Source organism: Chelonia mydas, chromosome 24 (assembly GCF_015237465.2).
Source record: "Chelonia mydas isolate rCheMyd1 chromosome 24, rCheMyd1.pri.v2, whole genome shotgun sequence".
NCBI classification, from domain to species: domain Eukaryota; kingdom Metazoa; phylum Chordata; order Testudines; family Cheloniidae; genus Chelonia; species Chelonia mydas.
The window spans coordinates 4,042,075-4,055,057 of NC_051264.2; the positions used below are offsets into that span (position 1 = coordinate 4,042,075).

Here is a 12,983-nt window from a genome sequence, read left to right on the forward strand (position 1 = left end):
TAAAGGGATAACAAAGCGGATGGAACTATGATGGGCTTGTCTACACCCAGAGTTATTCCGGAATTGCGACAGTGCTTTAAATTCACACCCTGCTTTAATCTGAATTAACTTTCAAGTGTAGACAAGCCCTCACAGCAGCGGTCTAGCACAGTGGGGTCCTAACCTATGACTGGGGTCCTAGGTATTATCACCATACAAATACAGAATAATAATTTATGCCAAATTTATGCCACAGCTAAAGCCCCTTTACACTGCCAAAGCAGCAAAAAGGGGCCTCAGTGTAAACAGAATCAGGCCCAGCAACTGCAGTGGAATCACTCCAGACTCCATGGGGGTGAGGGAACATAAGCAGGCCCCATCAGTTTCAGAGAACCATGGTGACCCCCAGTCTGGGCTCAAGTGGGGGCGGACTGCCCAGCGGCTCCTGTGTGGAGCTACGCTGCAGTTAAGCTGGAGCGTGACTTTAGAGACACGGCCCAGCTGACCACATCTGCACAGTGCATTGGTTGACATTAGTCCTCCGCTTGCTCTTGGGACCTGCCCCACCCTTCCCTGCCCCACAAATCCCCGTTGCCCTGGACTTTCCTTGCACTCCTGCCAGCAGAGCATTTAACTCGGAGCCTCTGCAGCTCGACCCTGCAGCGCCCTGGAGACCGGAGTCCTTAGTTACCACCCCTCGCACTAAAAGAACAGGAGGACTTGTGGCACCTTAGAGACTAACCAATTTATTTGAGCATAAGCTTTCGTGAGCTCACAAAAGCTTATGCTAAAATAAATTGGTTAGTCTCTAAGGTGCCACAAGTCCTCCTGTTCTTTTTGCGGATACAGACTAACATGGCTGCTACTCTGACACCCCCGGCACTGCGTCTCTCCCCAGCCACACTGGGAGGAAGCAGCTCTGTCTCCAAGGCCCGTTCAGCCCTCAGGAGACAAAGAGCATGGGTCGGGAGGGGGTGACTGGCTGTCTGGACAGCCACATGCTAGCTCCCTGCCTCACCTTTCCGGCTCCCCCCCATTAGCAGCTGGCCAGATGGACTTCCTAGCCCCGGCCCACAATCGCCAAGCAGGGCCTGAGGCTCCGAGAGTCCCGGGGCCAGATCCTCAGCTCGTGCATATTGGCATGGCCTGGAGCGATGCAGATTTACGCCAGGGGAGGATCTGCTCCCACGGGCCAGGCAACAGCAGGTCTGACACTCAGGGTGTGGCTACACACTGCAATCATGGGATGCAACTTAATCTAGCTAGTGCGGGTACCAGAGCTGTGAAGTCAGGACAGCCCCAGTGTGGGCAAGGGCCTGCCCCACCCGAGTAATCCCCCAGGGTCCCGGGCAGGCCGGTACAGCTCACGCTCAAGCCGGTGCTGCTTGGGCTTCGCTGGTCTCTGTCCCAGAGCCGGCTAGATCATGGCGAGCTGCAATCACAGCCCAGGACTGCAGTGTGGACGTCTGGACGCTTAGAGGTGGGTGTCGTTAACGCAGCCTCAGCAAACGAGTTCCAGGCCCAAAAGCTGCGAAGGGATTTCACAGCCAGCCCTGTGGCGGACAAACGTCCCGTTACTTACAATCAATTAGCCCCAGGACTTGGCCCCACTCCCCCCACCCCCCCCCACCCCACCCCAGATAAGCCAGTACAGTGAAGAGCTAGAGTGTATAGTGATAAATAGCGTTAAACACGTTCGTACCATTCAACAGCACTTCCCCACCCCTCCCGCTGGCCTTCCCCCAAACCTGGGGGGTCTGAGCCCATGAAGCATCCTCCCCCTGAAATAGACACCGCTGGCATCAGTCCTTCAGCCAGCGGGTAACTAATAACTGATGCGTCCGCGTCACCTAGCAGGGGGCAGAAGGAGGGTCGCAGTGCCCGGGTGGAGTCTGCTGTAGGAAGAGACACGGGGCAGAGGCCCCCCACCCGCTGAGGTGGAGGGTGTCCTCCATCAGGCCCTTTAGCGTCCGTCTGTCTTTGGCGGGTGAGGAGGCTTCTGGGGAGGCTGAGTCTGAATTGAGGGCCATGCGTACCCTCCTGCCACTGCTCTCGGGGGGCAAAGGGCAGCGGCCCGGGCCGCCAGCCAGAGCTGAAGGGAGGCCGAAGGGAGCGACTTTCGTGTGACGTTGACAGGGTCTTGGGGAACCCGGTCCCATCCTGACGCCCTTGCCCGAGGGAACAGTACCGCCGAGGCCAGAGGCAGGGAACCTCTCTGTGGTCCCACCACCTCTGTCCCCAGGATGGGGGTGGGATCCTGGCCGTTGCGTCGATGGGGCGAGGGGCAGGCAAGGAGGTGGGAGGAGGATCCCGGTGGGGTTGTCCCGAAGGAAGAGCCGGTTTCCTTGCCCCTCTCTATCCCCGTCCTTAGCCCAGGACATCCAGGTAGACTGGAGGGGCCTTGACCAGGGCCTGGAGCCGGCTGTGAATCTCCTTAATGTTCTGCCGTTGCTGGGGTTCCCGCTGCCAGCAGCCCTGCATTATGTCGTACACCTCCGAGGGGCAGGTTCGGGGCCGCTCCAGCTCCCGGCCCTGCGTGATGCACTCGATGGCCTGCGGAGAAGCGGAAGAGGAGATGAAGTGTCTGGGTTTCAACCCCGCAACGACTTGCCCTGAGCGGAGGACAGGGCCGACGCGCTCTCTCTGCCCATTACTGAGCTTAGCTATACCATTCCCGCTGGGGGCACAGGACGGTGCGGGGGGTAAGGCACAGAAGGGGAGTCAGGACTCCCAGGTCCTTTCCCAGCTCTGCTGCGGAGTCCCTTGTCACTTCGCCGCTCTGTGCTTCGGTTTCCCCGTCTATAAATTGGTGATGACCCACTCCCTGCCCAATTCCAACCAGCCCTTAGCTGTTCTGATCTGGGGGCCATGGGAGTCTGTCCTCTGAGGCCAGCAGACTGGGGTGCTTTGTCGTCCTGAGGTGAACGGTGTCATCGACACGAAACCAAGAGACACTGCGACAATCTCCCTTGCACACCGGGCTCCCGCCCCCAGAATCCTCCTGGGCTCAGCGGAAGGGAGAGAAAGAACCATCAGTCCGCTCCCAGGGACTCCCCATCTGCTATGGGGAACATTATACCAGGGGATGGGCAAGGAAGCTCTTAGGCCACGCAGTGAGTTCGTTAGGGGCAGGTCAGGTTTCACCCCGGGCCGGCAAATTGAATCAGATCTTTCACGCTTCAGAGAACTGAAATATTGCCCCCCTCGCACCCCCACTCCCATAAGCCCCAGAGCCAGGCTGGCCCCTCTCCGCTCAGCCCAAGCCATCCCGGAGAGCCGGACCGGCAGGGCCATGTTAGAGGCGGAGGGTGTTTTGCCCATATTCCCTGGCATCTTGTCGTGTGAGGATCCTGCAAACTGATCCCCACCCGGTGAGGGTTCTTAGCCCCGATGGACGCAGGGGACGGAAGCTGAGGACACGCAAGCCAGTGGAAGAGCTGGGGATAGGACCCTGGAGTCCTGATCCCCAGTCCCTTGCTCAGGCCCCTAGACTGCACAATGGAACCCAGGCATCCTGACTCCCGTTCCGCCTCCTCCCAGAGCTGTCGACAGAACCCAGGAGTCACAACTCCCAGTTCCCGGCTGTAACCTCTAGACTGCACTGCCACACGAGGGACAGCATGCTATGGGCTTCCTGCTTTAAGCCATGGGGGATGGGGTCCTCGATGGGGTCCCCCCTTATTTCTTAGCCCTTCTCCTTTCCCCCTAGCTGACTTCTTGGCCATCAGAGAATCAGCAGCTCAAAGACCCAGCCGTTCTCCCTGACCCCAGCCACGGTACTGCCACCCACCCCACGCTCGCCGAGCCACCCTTCACCTCAGTGTTGGACAGCTGGTACCAGGGCTGCTTCCCATAGGTGAAGATCTCCCAGAGAACCACCCCAAAGCTCCAGATGTCGCTTTCGGCGGTGAACTTCCTGTAGAGGATGCTCTCCGGGGGCATCCAGCGGATGGGCAGCATGGTGCGTCCACCCACCTGCCAGAGAGACCAGGGGAGGATGGGTTAGCCAGAGGGGTGGGGAGGCGGGCGGAGCCAGGATATTGCAGCAGGCAGAAAAACAGAAAGAAAGAGAGAAAGAAAAAAAGAGAGAGAAAAAAAGAGATGGAAGGAAGTCGTTTGAAAAAGACAAAGAAAGATGAGAGAGAACGAGATGAGAAAGAAAAAGGTTTGAGAGACAGAAAATTAAAAGAGAAAAGTTGAGAGAAAGAATGAAAGAGGAAAGAAGGAGAAAGAAGAATGTAAAAGAAGGAAAAAGTGGGAAAAGAAAGAAAAGAAAAAACCAAGCAGGAAGAATGACAGAGGGAAGGAGCAGGACAGAAAGAAAAAAGAGAGAGGAGAGAGATGAAAGGGGCGGGGCTGGATTCTCCATTTGCTCACACCAGCGTGAGACCAGTCACTCCTGATTTACACCGACAGAACAGAATCAGGCCCAGAAAGGGGCTCCTTTCGTGCCATCTCTCTCTCTCTCCTTTTATTAATCCTTTCACAGCAGCCCATCGAGGGCCCCTCCCCCCCCCCCCCCCCCCCCCCCCCGGCAGCGCTGCCTTTCCACTCGCTAAGTGCCCTGCGCTCCCTTTTCCATCGCAGGCCCCATTAAATATGCATAGGGGGACGGAGGTGGGGCAGGAGCTAAAAGGGAAAATTGGAAGAGGCCCCTCGGAGCCCCCTGCCTGCCCCAGAGGCCGATCCCAGCAGAGCTCTCGAGGAGATGGAGATGGATGGGTCTCTCCTCCAGCCGGCCAGGCACATGGCTTGAGATGCGTTTGCTCCGAGAAGCCTCACTCTTCCCGTGCATTGGTTACGCCGGGGCAGCCAGCGACTGACACTGCACTTTCGAGCAACGGGGGAGAGTGGGCTGGGGTCTTCGAGGGAAGCGCTGTCTCTAGTTAACGAAGCACAGGAGGGGAAAGCCCTCCACTGGCACTGAACACAGCCTCACAGACCTGGGCAGAGGGGTGCTTGGGAAACGGGGGGCAAAGAATTGGCTGATGGGATCCCTAACGGGGTTCAAATACGGGACCTACAAAGCACAGATTTCTATCAGAGTAACTCTGATAGCTGGCAGCAGTAGTAGGCTGTTATCCTTTATATGGCCCAGCCACTGAATTCCATTAGCTGGCAGCATTAGGCTGTCATCTATACAGACCAGCCACTGAACTCCATTAGCTGGCAGTAATTGTAGGCTGTTATCCTCTATATGGACCAGCCCCTGAGCTCCACTAGCTGGCAGCAGCAGCAGTAGGCTGTTATCCTCTAAGTGGCAGATGAGACACAGACATTGACAGTGAGTTACGAGGCAACTTGCGTTTTCTCCCAAGTGTTGAGGCCTGAGCCTTGACCCCAAACCTGATGGGGCCTAATCGGAAGGGAGACAGGCGCTGAGGAGGGGTGGGCAGAGGAGACACTGGGAGGCTGTGACAGCGGTAGGAGTTTGGAGACCAGGGACATGGCCACCCTACTCAAGGGAGGGACAGAGACAGCATGAGCCGAGCTCTCTGAGAGCACTCTGCCAGCCCAGGCCAGTAGCATCCACTCCTGCTGTGCCCACTGGCGCCGACGGAAAGGCCCTGATTGACTCTGCGAGGCTGGGGATTGGGCCCTGGGCAGGCGTGGCAGCAGAATCAGGCCCTTGCCCTGCCCCGGGAGCTCACCCGGTAGTAGTCCGTGCTGTAGATGTCCCGGGACATGCCGAAGTCCCCGATCTTCACCACCAGGCTGCGGCCCACCAGACAGTTGCGCGTGGCCAGGTCGCGGTGGACGAAGTGGAGCGAGGCCAGGTAGACCATGCCCGAGGCGATCTGGGTGGCGATCTGCAACATCTGGCTCAGGGTCAGCTGCCCGAAAGACTGGCCGTTCCCATTATCCAGGATCTTGGCATCTGGCCCGTGAGACCTGGGCAGGGCAAGGGCGGGCTGCGGTGAGGCCAGGCTCAAGCGGACCGGAACCGACCCGATTCTTCAGAGTCTGACTCTGGATCACTCTAGGCCACGGCGGAAGTGCAAGCGGGCCTGGGTGCGGCCAGACCGAGGTGCACCAATGCCCGAGGCCCGGGCACCAGCAGAGAACTGGCGAGGAGGGACGTGCCCAGGTGATCCCAGCAGGCGATCCACGCACTACACAGCAGAGAAAGGGGAACCCCCTCCAGCCCCCAAGAGTCCTGCCAATATGACTTGGGGGGGGGGAAATTCCTTCCCGAGGGCAGGTGTGAGCGTGTGTAAGCTTGAGGGCGTGTCTGTGTGTTTATGTGTCTATTGACATGTCTATGAATGTATCCATGTGAGGGTGTGTATGGGGGAGGGGGTTATGGGGTGTGTGTTTGGGCGAGAGGGGGGGTGTTTGGGTGTGTGAGGATGTGGGGCTAGCCCAGCTCCCTGCCCCCCCTCCCCCCGCAAGCCTGTGGGGCTGGGATATGAGGTGCAGACCCAGCCGGCAGGGTGGGGGGGGGCGGGGCACGGGGGATACCTTCCCCCTCTCCCAGCCAGGTGCCCGCACTCACGGGGCTCGTTTGATGCCAAGTGCTGCTGACAGCCTGGGCAAGGACAGGCCCGCGCGGCTCCGGGGAAGCAGAACCATTAATGCCAAGTCCCATAACAATAATCATCAAAGGCAGGTCTCAGAGCTCATCCCGTGGACGCTAAGCGATGCCCCGTCTAGTGCCAATACCTCGGGGGCCAATCGAAAAGTCTCTGCTTATTCCAGCTGATGGCCAATCTCCCTCTATTTCAGCCTCTCAGACAGCTAATCTAATCAATATTGCAAGGAGGCCGCATTAGCAGGGCCCGCTGTCTGAGCTGCCGCGGTAATGGAGCAGGGGGGCGGGGGGAATCCAAGGCAGGGACCGCCATAACGGGGCGAATAATCCCGAGTCACGGGCCAGGCAGGGCTCGGTGGGAGCCTGGAGAAGTGTCGGTGTGTCGCTCGGCGTGTCTCCGAGTGTGGAGTGCGTGTGTGGTGCAGGCCGACTTGCGTGTGTTGTGATGCCGTACTTGGCACCCCGGCCCTTGGGGGTCACCAAACAGCCCCCTAACGCTTCAGGGGAAGGGGAGCTGGGCTTCGAGGGGAGACAACCAAGAGCCCTTGTGAGGATCAAGGTGTGTGTGTGGGGGGGGGGCTGACACTGTATTATTTAAAGGGCGGATGGGGCATGTGTTCCCCACCCCATGGTGGACTGTCAGGGCTGTCCCCCCACTTTGGCCTCACTGCCCCGCCCTGGCTTCTGCCTCCCATCACCTTGCCACTCCCATTCTCCACATCCTGGCTCCCCCCACAGCTTCATCCACCCTCCCGAACCTCCAGCCCCCCAGCTCATTTCAGGCTCCATATATCCCCCCATCTGCAACTCAGCTGACCCAATGGGCCACGTCTCTCCGCGCTCTCGCCCCGGCTTCTATCCCCACACTGGGCGCAAGATCCTTCCCCCTTGCAGCCTGGGTCGCCCCACCCCAGCAATTCCTGAATCCTGGGTGAAAACCACCTCTCACAACTGACCCTTCGCTCCTCGGCCTCCCTCTGGTGCTGGAGCGCGACGGGGCACCTTGTTCACCGCATATGGGGCTGGCACAACAGACTTTTGGGGCGCCACCCTGCATGCAGGGGCCGTGCCAGAGGGGGCCACGGATGGGGAGGGGTGTGCTGGGGGAGGATACCGTGCTCTGGCTATTCTGGGCTGCTGGATGGTACCTCAGACTGGAGGGAAGTTAGAGCAGCCCGACTGGCTGCTCTAATCTACGCCAGGGGCAGAAGCAGCCCAGAGCCACCCCATCCCCCGCCCCGTGCTGGCTGCCGGCCGGGCCCCACCTGAGGAAGCGGTTGAGGTCTCCGTGTTTCATGTATTCGAAGACCATGACGAGGGGTTCGCCGTCCGTGCACACCCCATAGAACCGGACAATGTGCTCATGCTGCAGCACCGTCAGCAGCTCCGCTTCCCGCTGGAAATCCAGCCGGGCGCTCTCCGTCGCCTCCTTCAGGGCCTGCGGGCGGGGAGACGGGCTCAGAGAGGGCAGGGTGAGCACCGGGGCTGGGGTCCCCGGGGGGCAGGGCGGTGGCCGGGCTTCCTGCTGCTGCTGACCCTGGGCAAGTCGTTTCTTCTTTCTGGGCCCCAGTCCCCAGGTGTGACACGGGGAACAAACCTGCCTAGTTAGACTGTAAACGCTGCAGGGCAGGGACTTTCTGTCCCCTGGCGTCCGTGCAGCGCCTGGCACAACGGGCCCTGATTTCAGCCATGTGCTGCGGTACTGCAGCACTCAGAGAGCTGCCTCTGGCTCCATCCCCTCTAGCTGCCAGGAGGACTGAGTGGGCCAGTCGCCGTTCGTGTGGGAGTGTCCCCATCACAGCTGGGAAAGAACCGGGGCCCATTTGGGTCTCACCTAGAGCTAGAACCATCGGGGCGAGTTTGGATCTGATCTCCGAAGGGGTCTGGACTGGGCCCCCATTCAATACATTGGCATGCGGCTACACGCTCACCAGTGCCCCCTACTGGATGGAATCAGAACTCCTCAAAAGTGTGTCATATGGCCTATACTGCTGACAGTGAATGGTGATTCTCCCATAGCTCAGGAGGATCTGGGTTCTAGCCCCACCCTGCCTGTCGTGAGTGGCTGCCGCCTGCAGCATGTTGACAGCCATGAGGCCCCCAGGTGGATCCTGGGATCCCCCTCACCCCCGTGGAGGTTTCCCTGGGTGGAGGGGACGGGGTTACCTTGACGGCCACAAGCATCTTCTCCTGCTCGGGGATGAGGTTGTAGCACTCAGCCAGGAAGACCTTCCCGAAGGCCCCTTCCCCCAGCTCCCACTTCAGCACGATGTCCCTGCGCTTGATGTGGTGGACGCCTGCAAGGAGTAAGGGCTGAGCTAAGCGTCCCGTCCCCCCCGCACACACACACACACACCCCACGTAGGGGCGGTGCGGAGCTGGGCGGGGAACGGCTGTCTCTCAGGGCGGGGATCTGGAAAGGAAAGAGGGCCAGGGAGGCAGGGCAGGCTGGGGGAGGGTTGAATTTGGAAAAAGGGGGAGCTGGGGGTTCCAGTCAGGAGGAGGAGGAGAGAAGTCAGAGGGATCTGGCTGCATGAGAGGTGGGGTGGGGTCTGGGGCTCTTCCGGGGAGAGTAGTGAGGGATCTGGTTAGGAGAATTGGAGGGGCCAAGAAGGTGGTCCAGGTGGGAGGGGCCAAGGGATCCAGGTGGGAGGGAGCAGCTCTGAACCCCTAGATTCCCCTGCCCCCTTCCTTTGCTTTTTCTCCACACAGCCAGTCCAGGACTCCCTGTCAACACCCCGACCCATGGCCAACCAGGGGCTGGACGTCCGTGTGTGGGCGTGTGTGCACCTTTCCCCTGTTAAGAACCCAGAGGGGCCCCACGCACGGGGCAGGGAGTGCCAGTGCGTCCTGCGTCACTGCACCCATTTACACCCCTGGGTCCCCACGTCCTTTCCAGCCCCTCCACCCCTGGGACCCGCCCTGCCCCTCCTTAACTGTCTGGGAGCCCCCCCAGTCCTCCCTTAATCCTCCCTGGAACCCACCCTGCCCCTCCGGACCCGCCCTACCCCCCCCCCCCGGCCCTTACACGTGTCGCAGAAGTACTGCGGGTTCTCAATGAAGTTGGTTTTCAGCCCCTCCAGCTTGCTCTCAGCTGAAGACTGGGGGCTGCTGCTCAAGTTCATGAAGTGCAAGGACATGGCCAGGTCGTCGTCCTGGGCCAGCACGGCCGCCCCTGCGTGGGACAGGGGAGAGATGTCAGGCTCCAGCAGCCCCCTGGTCTAGCTGCCCCCCCCACCCCCCGCCACCGCTGGGGGGTGGACAGCGGGGAGCAGTGAGCAGAGCGGGTAGCTTTGCAGTAATTACCAAGGGGGCTGTCCCTGCGCTCCCCACCCCAGCAGGCATCTTCATCAAAGATCCAGCAGCAGGGCCGAGAGATCTGATGGCTCCAAGCCCAACGGGGCACATACGGGGTGGGGAGGGCCGGGCACTGGGGTGCTAAAATCCCGCTCCTCCTGGAGCTGCTGAAAGCAGTTGCCCATCAATGCCCGGGTGCCCTGGGGTCGCAGGTGGGGGTGCCCGCCTGGCTCCAGCCCAGGGGAGGGTGAAAACCCTCCCAGCCGGTCTCTCCTTGGGTCCCCCGAGCCTACCTTTGGGGAGCCCTCTGCAAAGTGAGTGAGGGTCACTCTGTGGCAGCCTCTGACCCCATTTTAGCCCCTGCAGGGGAATTGATCCTGGCCCCAGTGCAAGGAGCGACAGGGGAAGGCAATGCTCCCAGCGCTGTTCCGGGCATGGGTTAAAGCAGCCTCGGCTGTTGCATCACCTAGTGTAGACGGGGCTCCCCTGGGTTTGCTCTTGATTACCCTAGTTGAGGACCCAGCCCGACTCACACTACGATGAGCGGGACCAAATCTGTGCTGTGGGGCCTGAGCGGCAGAGAGGGGCCCGCGGGAAGGGATCTCGGCTTGCCGAGCAGGAACCCGGATTTGGTCTGAGAATCCAGCACCCTCACTTACAGGGACATGGTACACGCACCACACAGCCCGGTGCCCGGTGTGGTAACAAGCTCAGTAAGGGCCCTGTGGCCGACCCACTTAGGGGATAACAGCCTACTACTGCTACCACTCCACGGAGTTACTCCTTCGGCTCAAGCGGCAGAGGCCTGTGCCACCAGCCCTGACGTTCACAGCGTCGGTGGACCAGGAGGAGGGGGTTGCAGCGGCCACGGGGACTTACGGTTCATGCCGAACTTGGAATGCCGCCCGCATTTGTTGAGCACCATCAGCATGATGGAGAGGAAGAGGCAGGCGAAGACAGCCAGCGCCACCGCCACAGAGACCTGGAGAGAGGGAGGAGACACGGCTCAGTCCACGGGGCCGGAGGGCGATCCGGGCTTGGCTTCGGACCCAGACTCCTGGTGCCAGAGGGCTGGGATCCTGGGGCACGAACTGGCCCATCGCAGAGGTAAAGGCCCAGCTGCCATTTATGGGCCCCCCCATCCACCTCAGGGGAGGTTGGATCCCGGGCTTTGGTGATGCAAAATCATTATGGCCACCAGCAGGGCGGAGAACATGCCACGTGGCATAAGCCACTGAAGGCCTCTGCCCTGCCCCAGCAGCTGCCACCTGAGGGCCTCAGAGCCCTTGATAGTTATTAACTAAGCCCCGCAAGCCACCTGGAAGGTGAGTCAATGTCACAACCCCCATTTCTCAGAGTGGGAAACTGAGGCACAGAGAGGGGAAGTGACTTGCCCAAGCTCATCCAGGGTATTGATAGCGGAGGTCAGAAGAGAACCCAGGAGTCCTGGGTCTTGTCTCTCTGTGCCTCAGTTTCCCCACCTGTGAAGTGGGGGTAATGATACTGACCCACCTCATAGGGGGCTTTATTGGTTCATGTTTGCCAAGGGCAGCAAGCTTCTTCCAGAAAGGTGCAATAGACCCTACGGTGATGTGTGCCCCGTCCTCATACTGCAACAAAGGCAGGAATATTCTTGGTGACCTCTGTCCCTCCCCCGTCCCCCAAATCCGCTTTCCCAGAGCTCACCCCAAATATGTGCTCCTCTGATGTTTCCACCGGTCCGTCCAGCGTGCTGTTCCCCTTGCCTGCAGCAGGGAGAAAGGCAGCCGTGTTAGCTTAGTCTGAGAGACAGAAGCAAACTTGCAAAATTCAGGGCTGGATCTCAAAGCTTCCAGGGTTTTATTTTGGGGTAGCAGTGATGAGTCTGGGGTTTGGAGTGGGGCTAGTTGCAAAATCTGGGGGTTCAGATGTCAAGCACCCCTTTCAGGGGGCAGGGATACAGGGTATGGGCCCCACAGAACTTCCCCAAAGGCCCATCCTCTCTCCTGTGCAGTGCTGGAGGATGATCTGCAAGATGCCTGCTTCCACTTGAACCACGGAGCCAGATCACAGGGCCAGCCAGTGCCAGGACGGGAGACGGCACTAGCCACACACCCCTCCGTGCACCTGGCTGCTGCAGAACCTCCCAGGTGCATCCAGGTAAGACCCCCCCCAGGTTATGCCCTAAAGATCCTGTCAGTTTCACCGGAAGGCAGCCCTGGCATGGAGGACAAGCTACCCAAGGCCTTGGTTGAATTAATTCAGCCTCTCACACCATAGATCCTCCAGCTTCTCCTACCGAAAGAGGGGTTGGTAATGGGGCAAAGGGAAGGGTCTAGAGCAGGCAGGCGCGATGCAGCCCTGCTGGGGTGTGTAGGGTTCTGGGGCTCCCAACGCCCAGGGTGGACAGAGCCACTCAGGCACCTCGGACAAAGAGAAGCAGCTGCCCCCTAGGAAATACTCACCCACCGGAGGCAGGGACACTGCGGCAGCGGGGCAAACAGGGAGGAAAAGTATTGTTACTCTCTGTACAGCATCAGCACCGGTTCCCTGGACCCCTGCCCTGGCCACCCCACCCTCTGCCCTAAGCAGGCCAAATCCAGCGCCGGCAGCCCCTCAGCCTGGATCCAATCCGGATCAGAGTACCCCTCCCCTGGCTTTTTGTTCAGCCCAAACCCAGGGCCTGAATGTCCTTCCACTCCGGTGTAAATCTGGAGTGACACCCAATGGAGTGACTCTGGTGTAAAACCAGTGTGAGCAGGAGAAGACTCAGACACACCAAGACCCCAGCTGAATCACACCCCAGCCCGGAAGCGGAGTGGGGTGGGGGAGTCGGACATAGCGCTCCAATCCCAAGGCTGCCCTGCCCCTCATGGACTCGCTGGTGCGAATCGAGTGCCAGGGGGAGCGGTGGCATTAAACACCCACGTGGCCCTGGGGCTATTGGCTGCTCCAGGGAGGGCAAGAGCAACCCCATAATCGAGTATTATTATTAGGGGGCATTGCTAGAGCATGGAGGAGATCAGGGCCCCGTCGTGCCGGGCACGGCACAGACACGGTCTGAAATGGGTGGGAGGGGAAACTGAGGCACAGAGCAGGGACTTGCCTGAGGTCACAGGGCAGGGCAGCGGCGGAGCCAGAAACCTGTTCCTGCTAGCTATCCGCCCTGAGCAATTCCTCCCCATCCTTAGTGCTC

General features: G+C 60.0%; 1 protein-coding gene across 1 annotated transcript in view; it reads right to left on the minus strand.

Annotated features, from left to right (window-relative positions):
• Positions 1–1,879: 1,879 nt before the first annotated feature.
• Positions 1,880–12,983, minus strand: part of NTRK1 (neurotrophic receptor tyrosine kinase 1) — a 29,124-nt gene continuing 18,020 nt past the window's right edge. Inside the window, exons 9-17 of the mRNA XM_037882897.2 lie at positions 12,253–12,270; positions 11,495–11,553; positions 10,688–10,790; positions 9,540–9,686; positions 8,678–8,808; positions 7,777–7,949; positions 5,631–5,871; positions 3,796–3,954; positions 1,880–2,532 (exon numbers count right to left, since the gene is read on the minus strand). Coding sequence (XP_037738825.2) covers positions 2,347–2,532; positions 3,796–3,954; positions 5,631–5,871; positions 7,777–7,949; positions 8,678–8,808; positions 9,540–9,686; positions 10,688–10,790; positions 11,495–11,553; positions 12,253–12,270 — 1,217 coding nt within the window. The 3' untranslated portion in view covers positions 1,880–2,346. The remainder of the gene's footprint in view (positions 2,533–3,795; positions 3,955–5,630; positions 5,872–7,776; positions 7,950–8,677; positions 8,809–9,539; positions 9,687–10,687; positions 10,791–11,494; positions 11,554–12,252; positions 12,271–12,983) is intronic.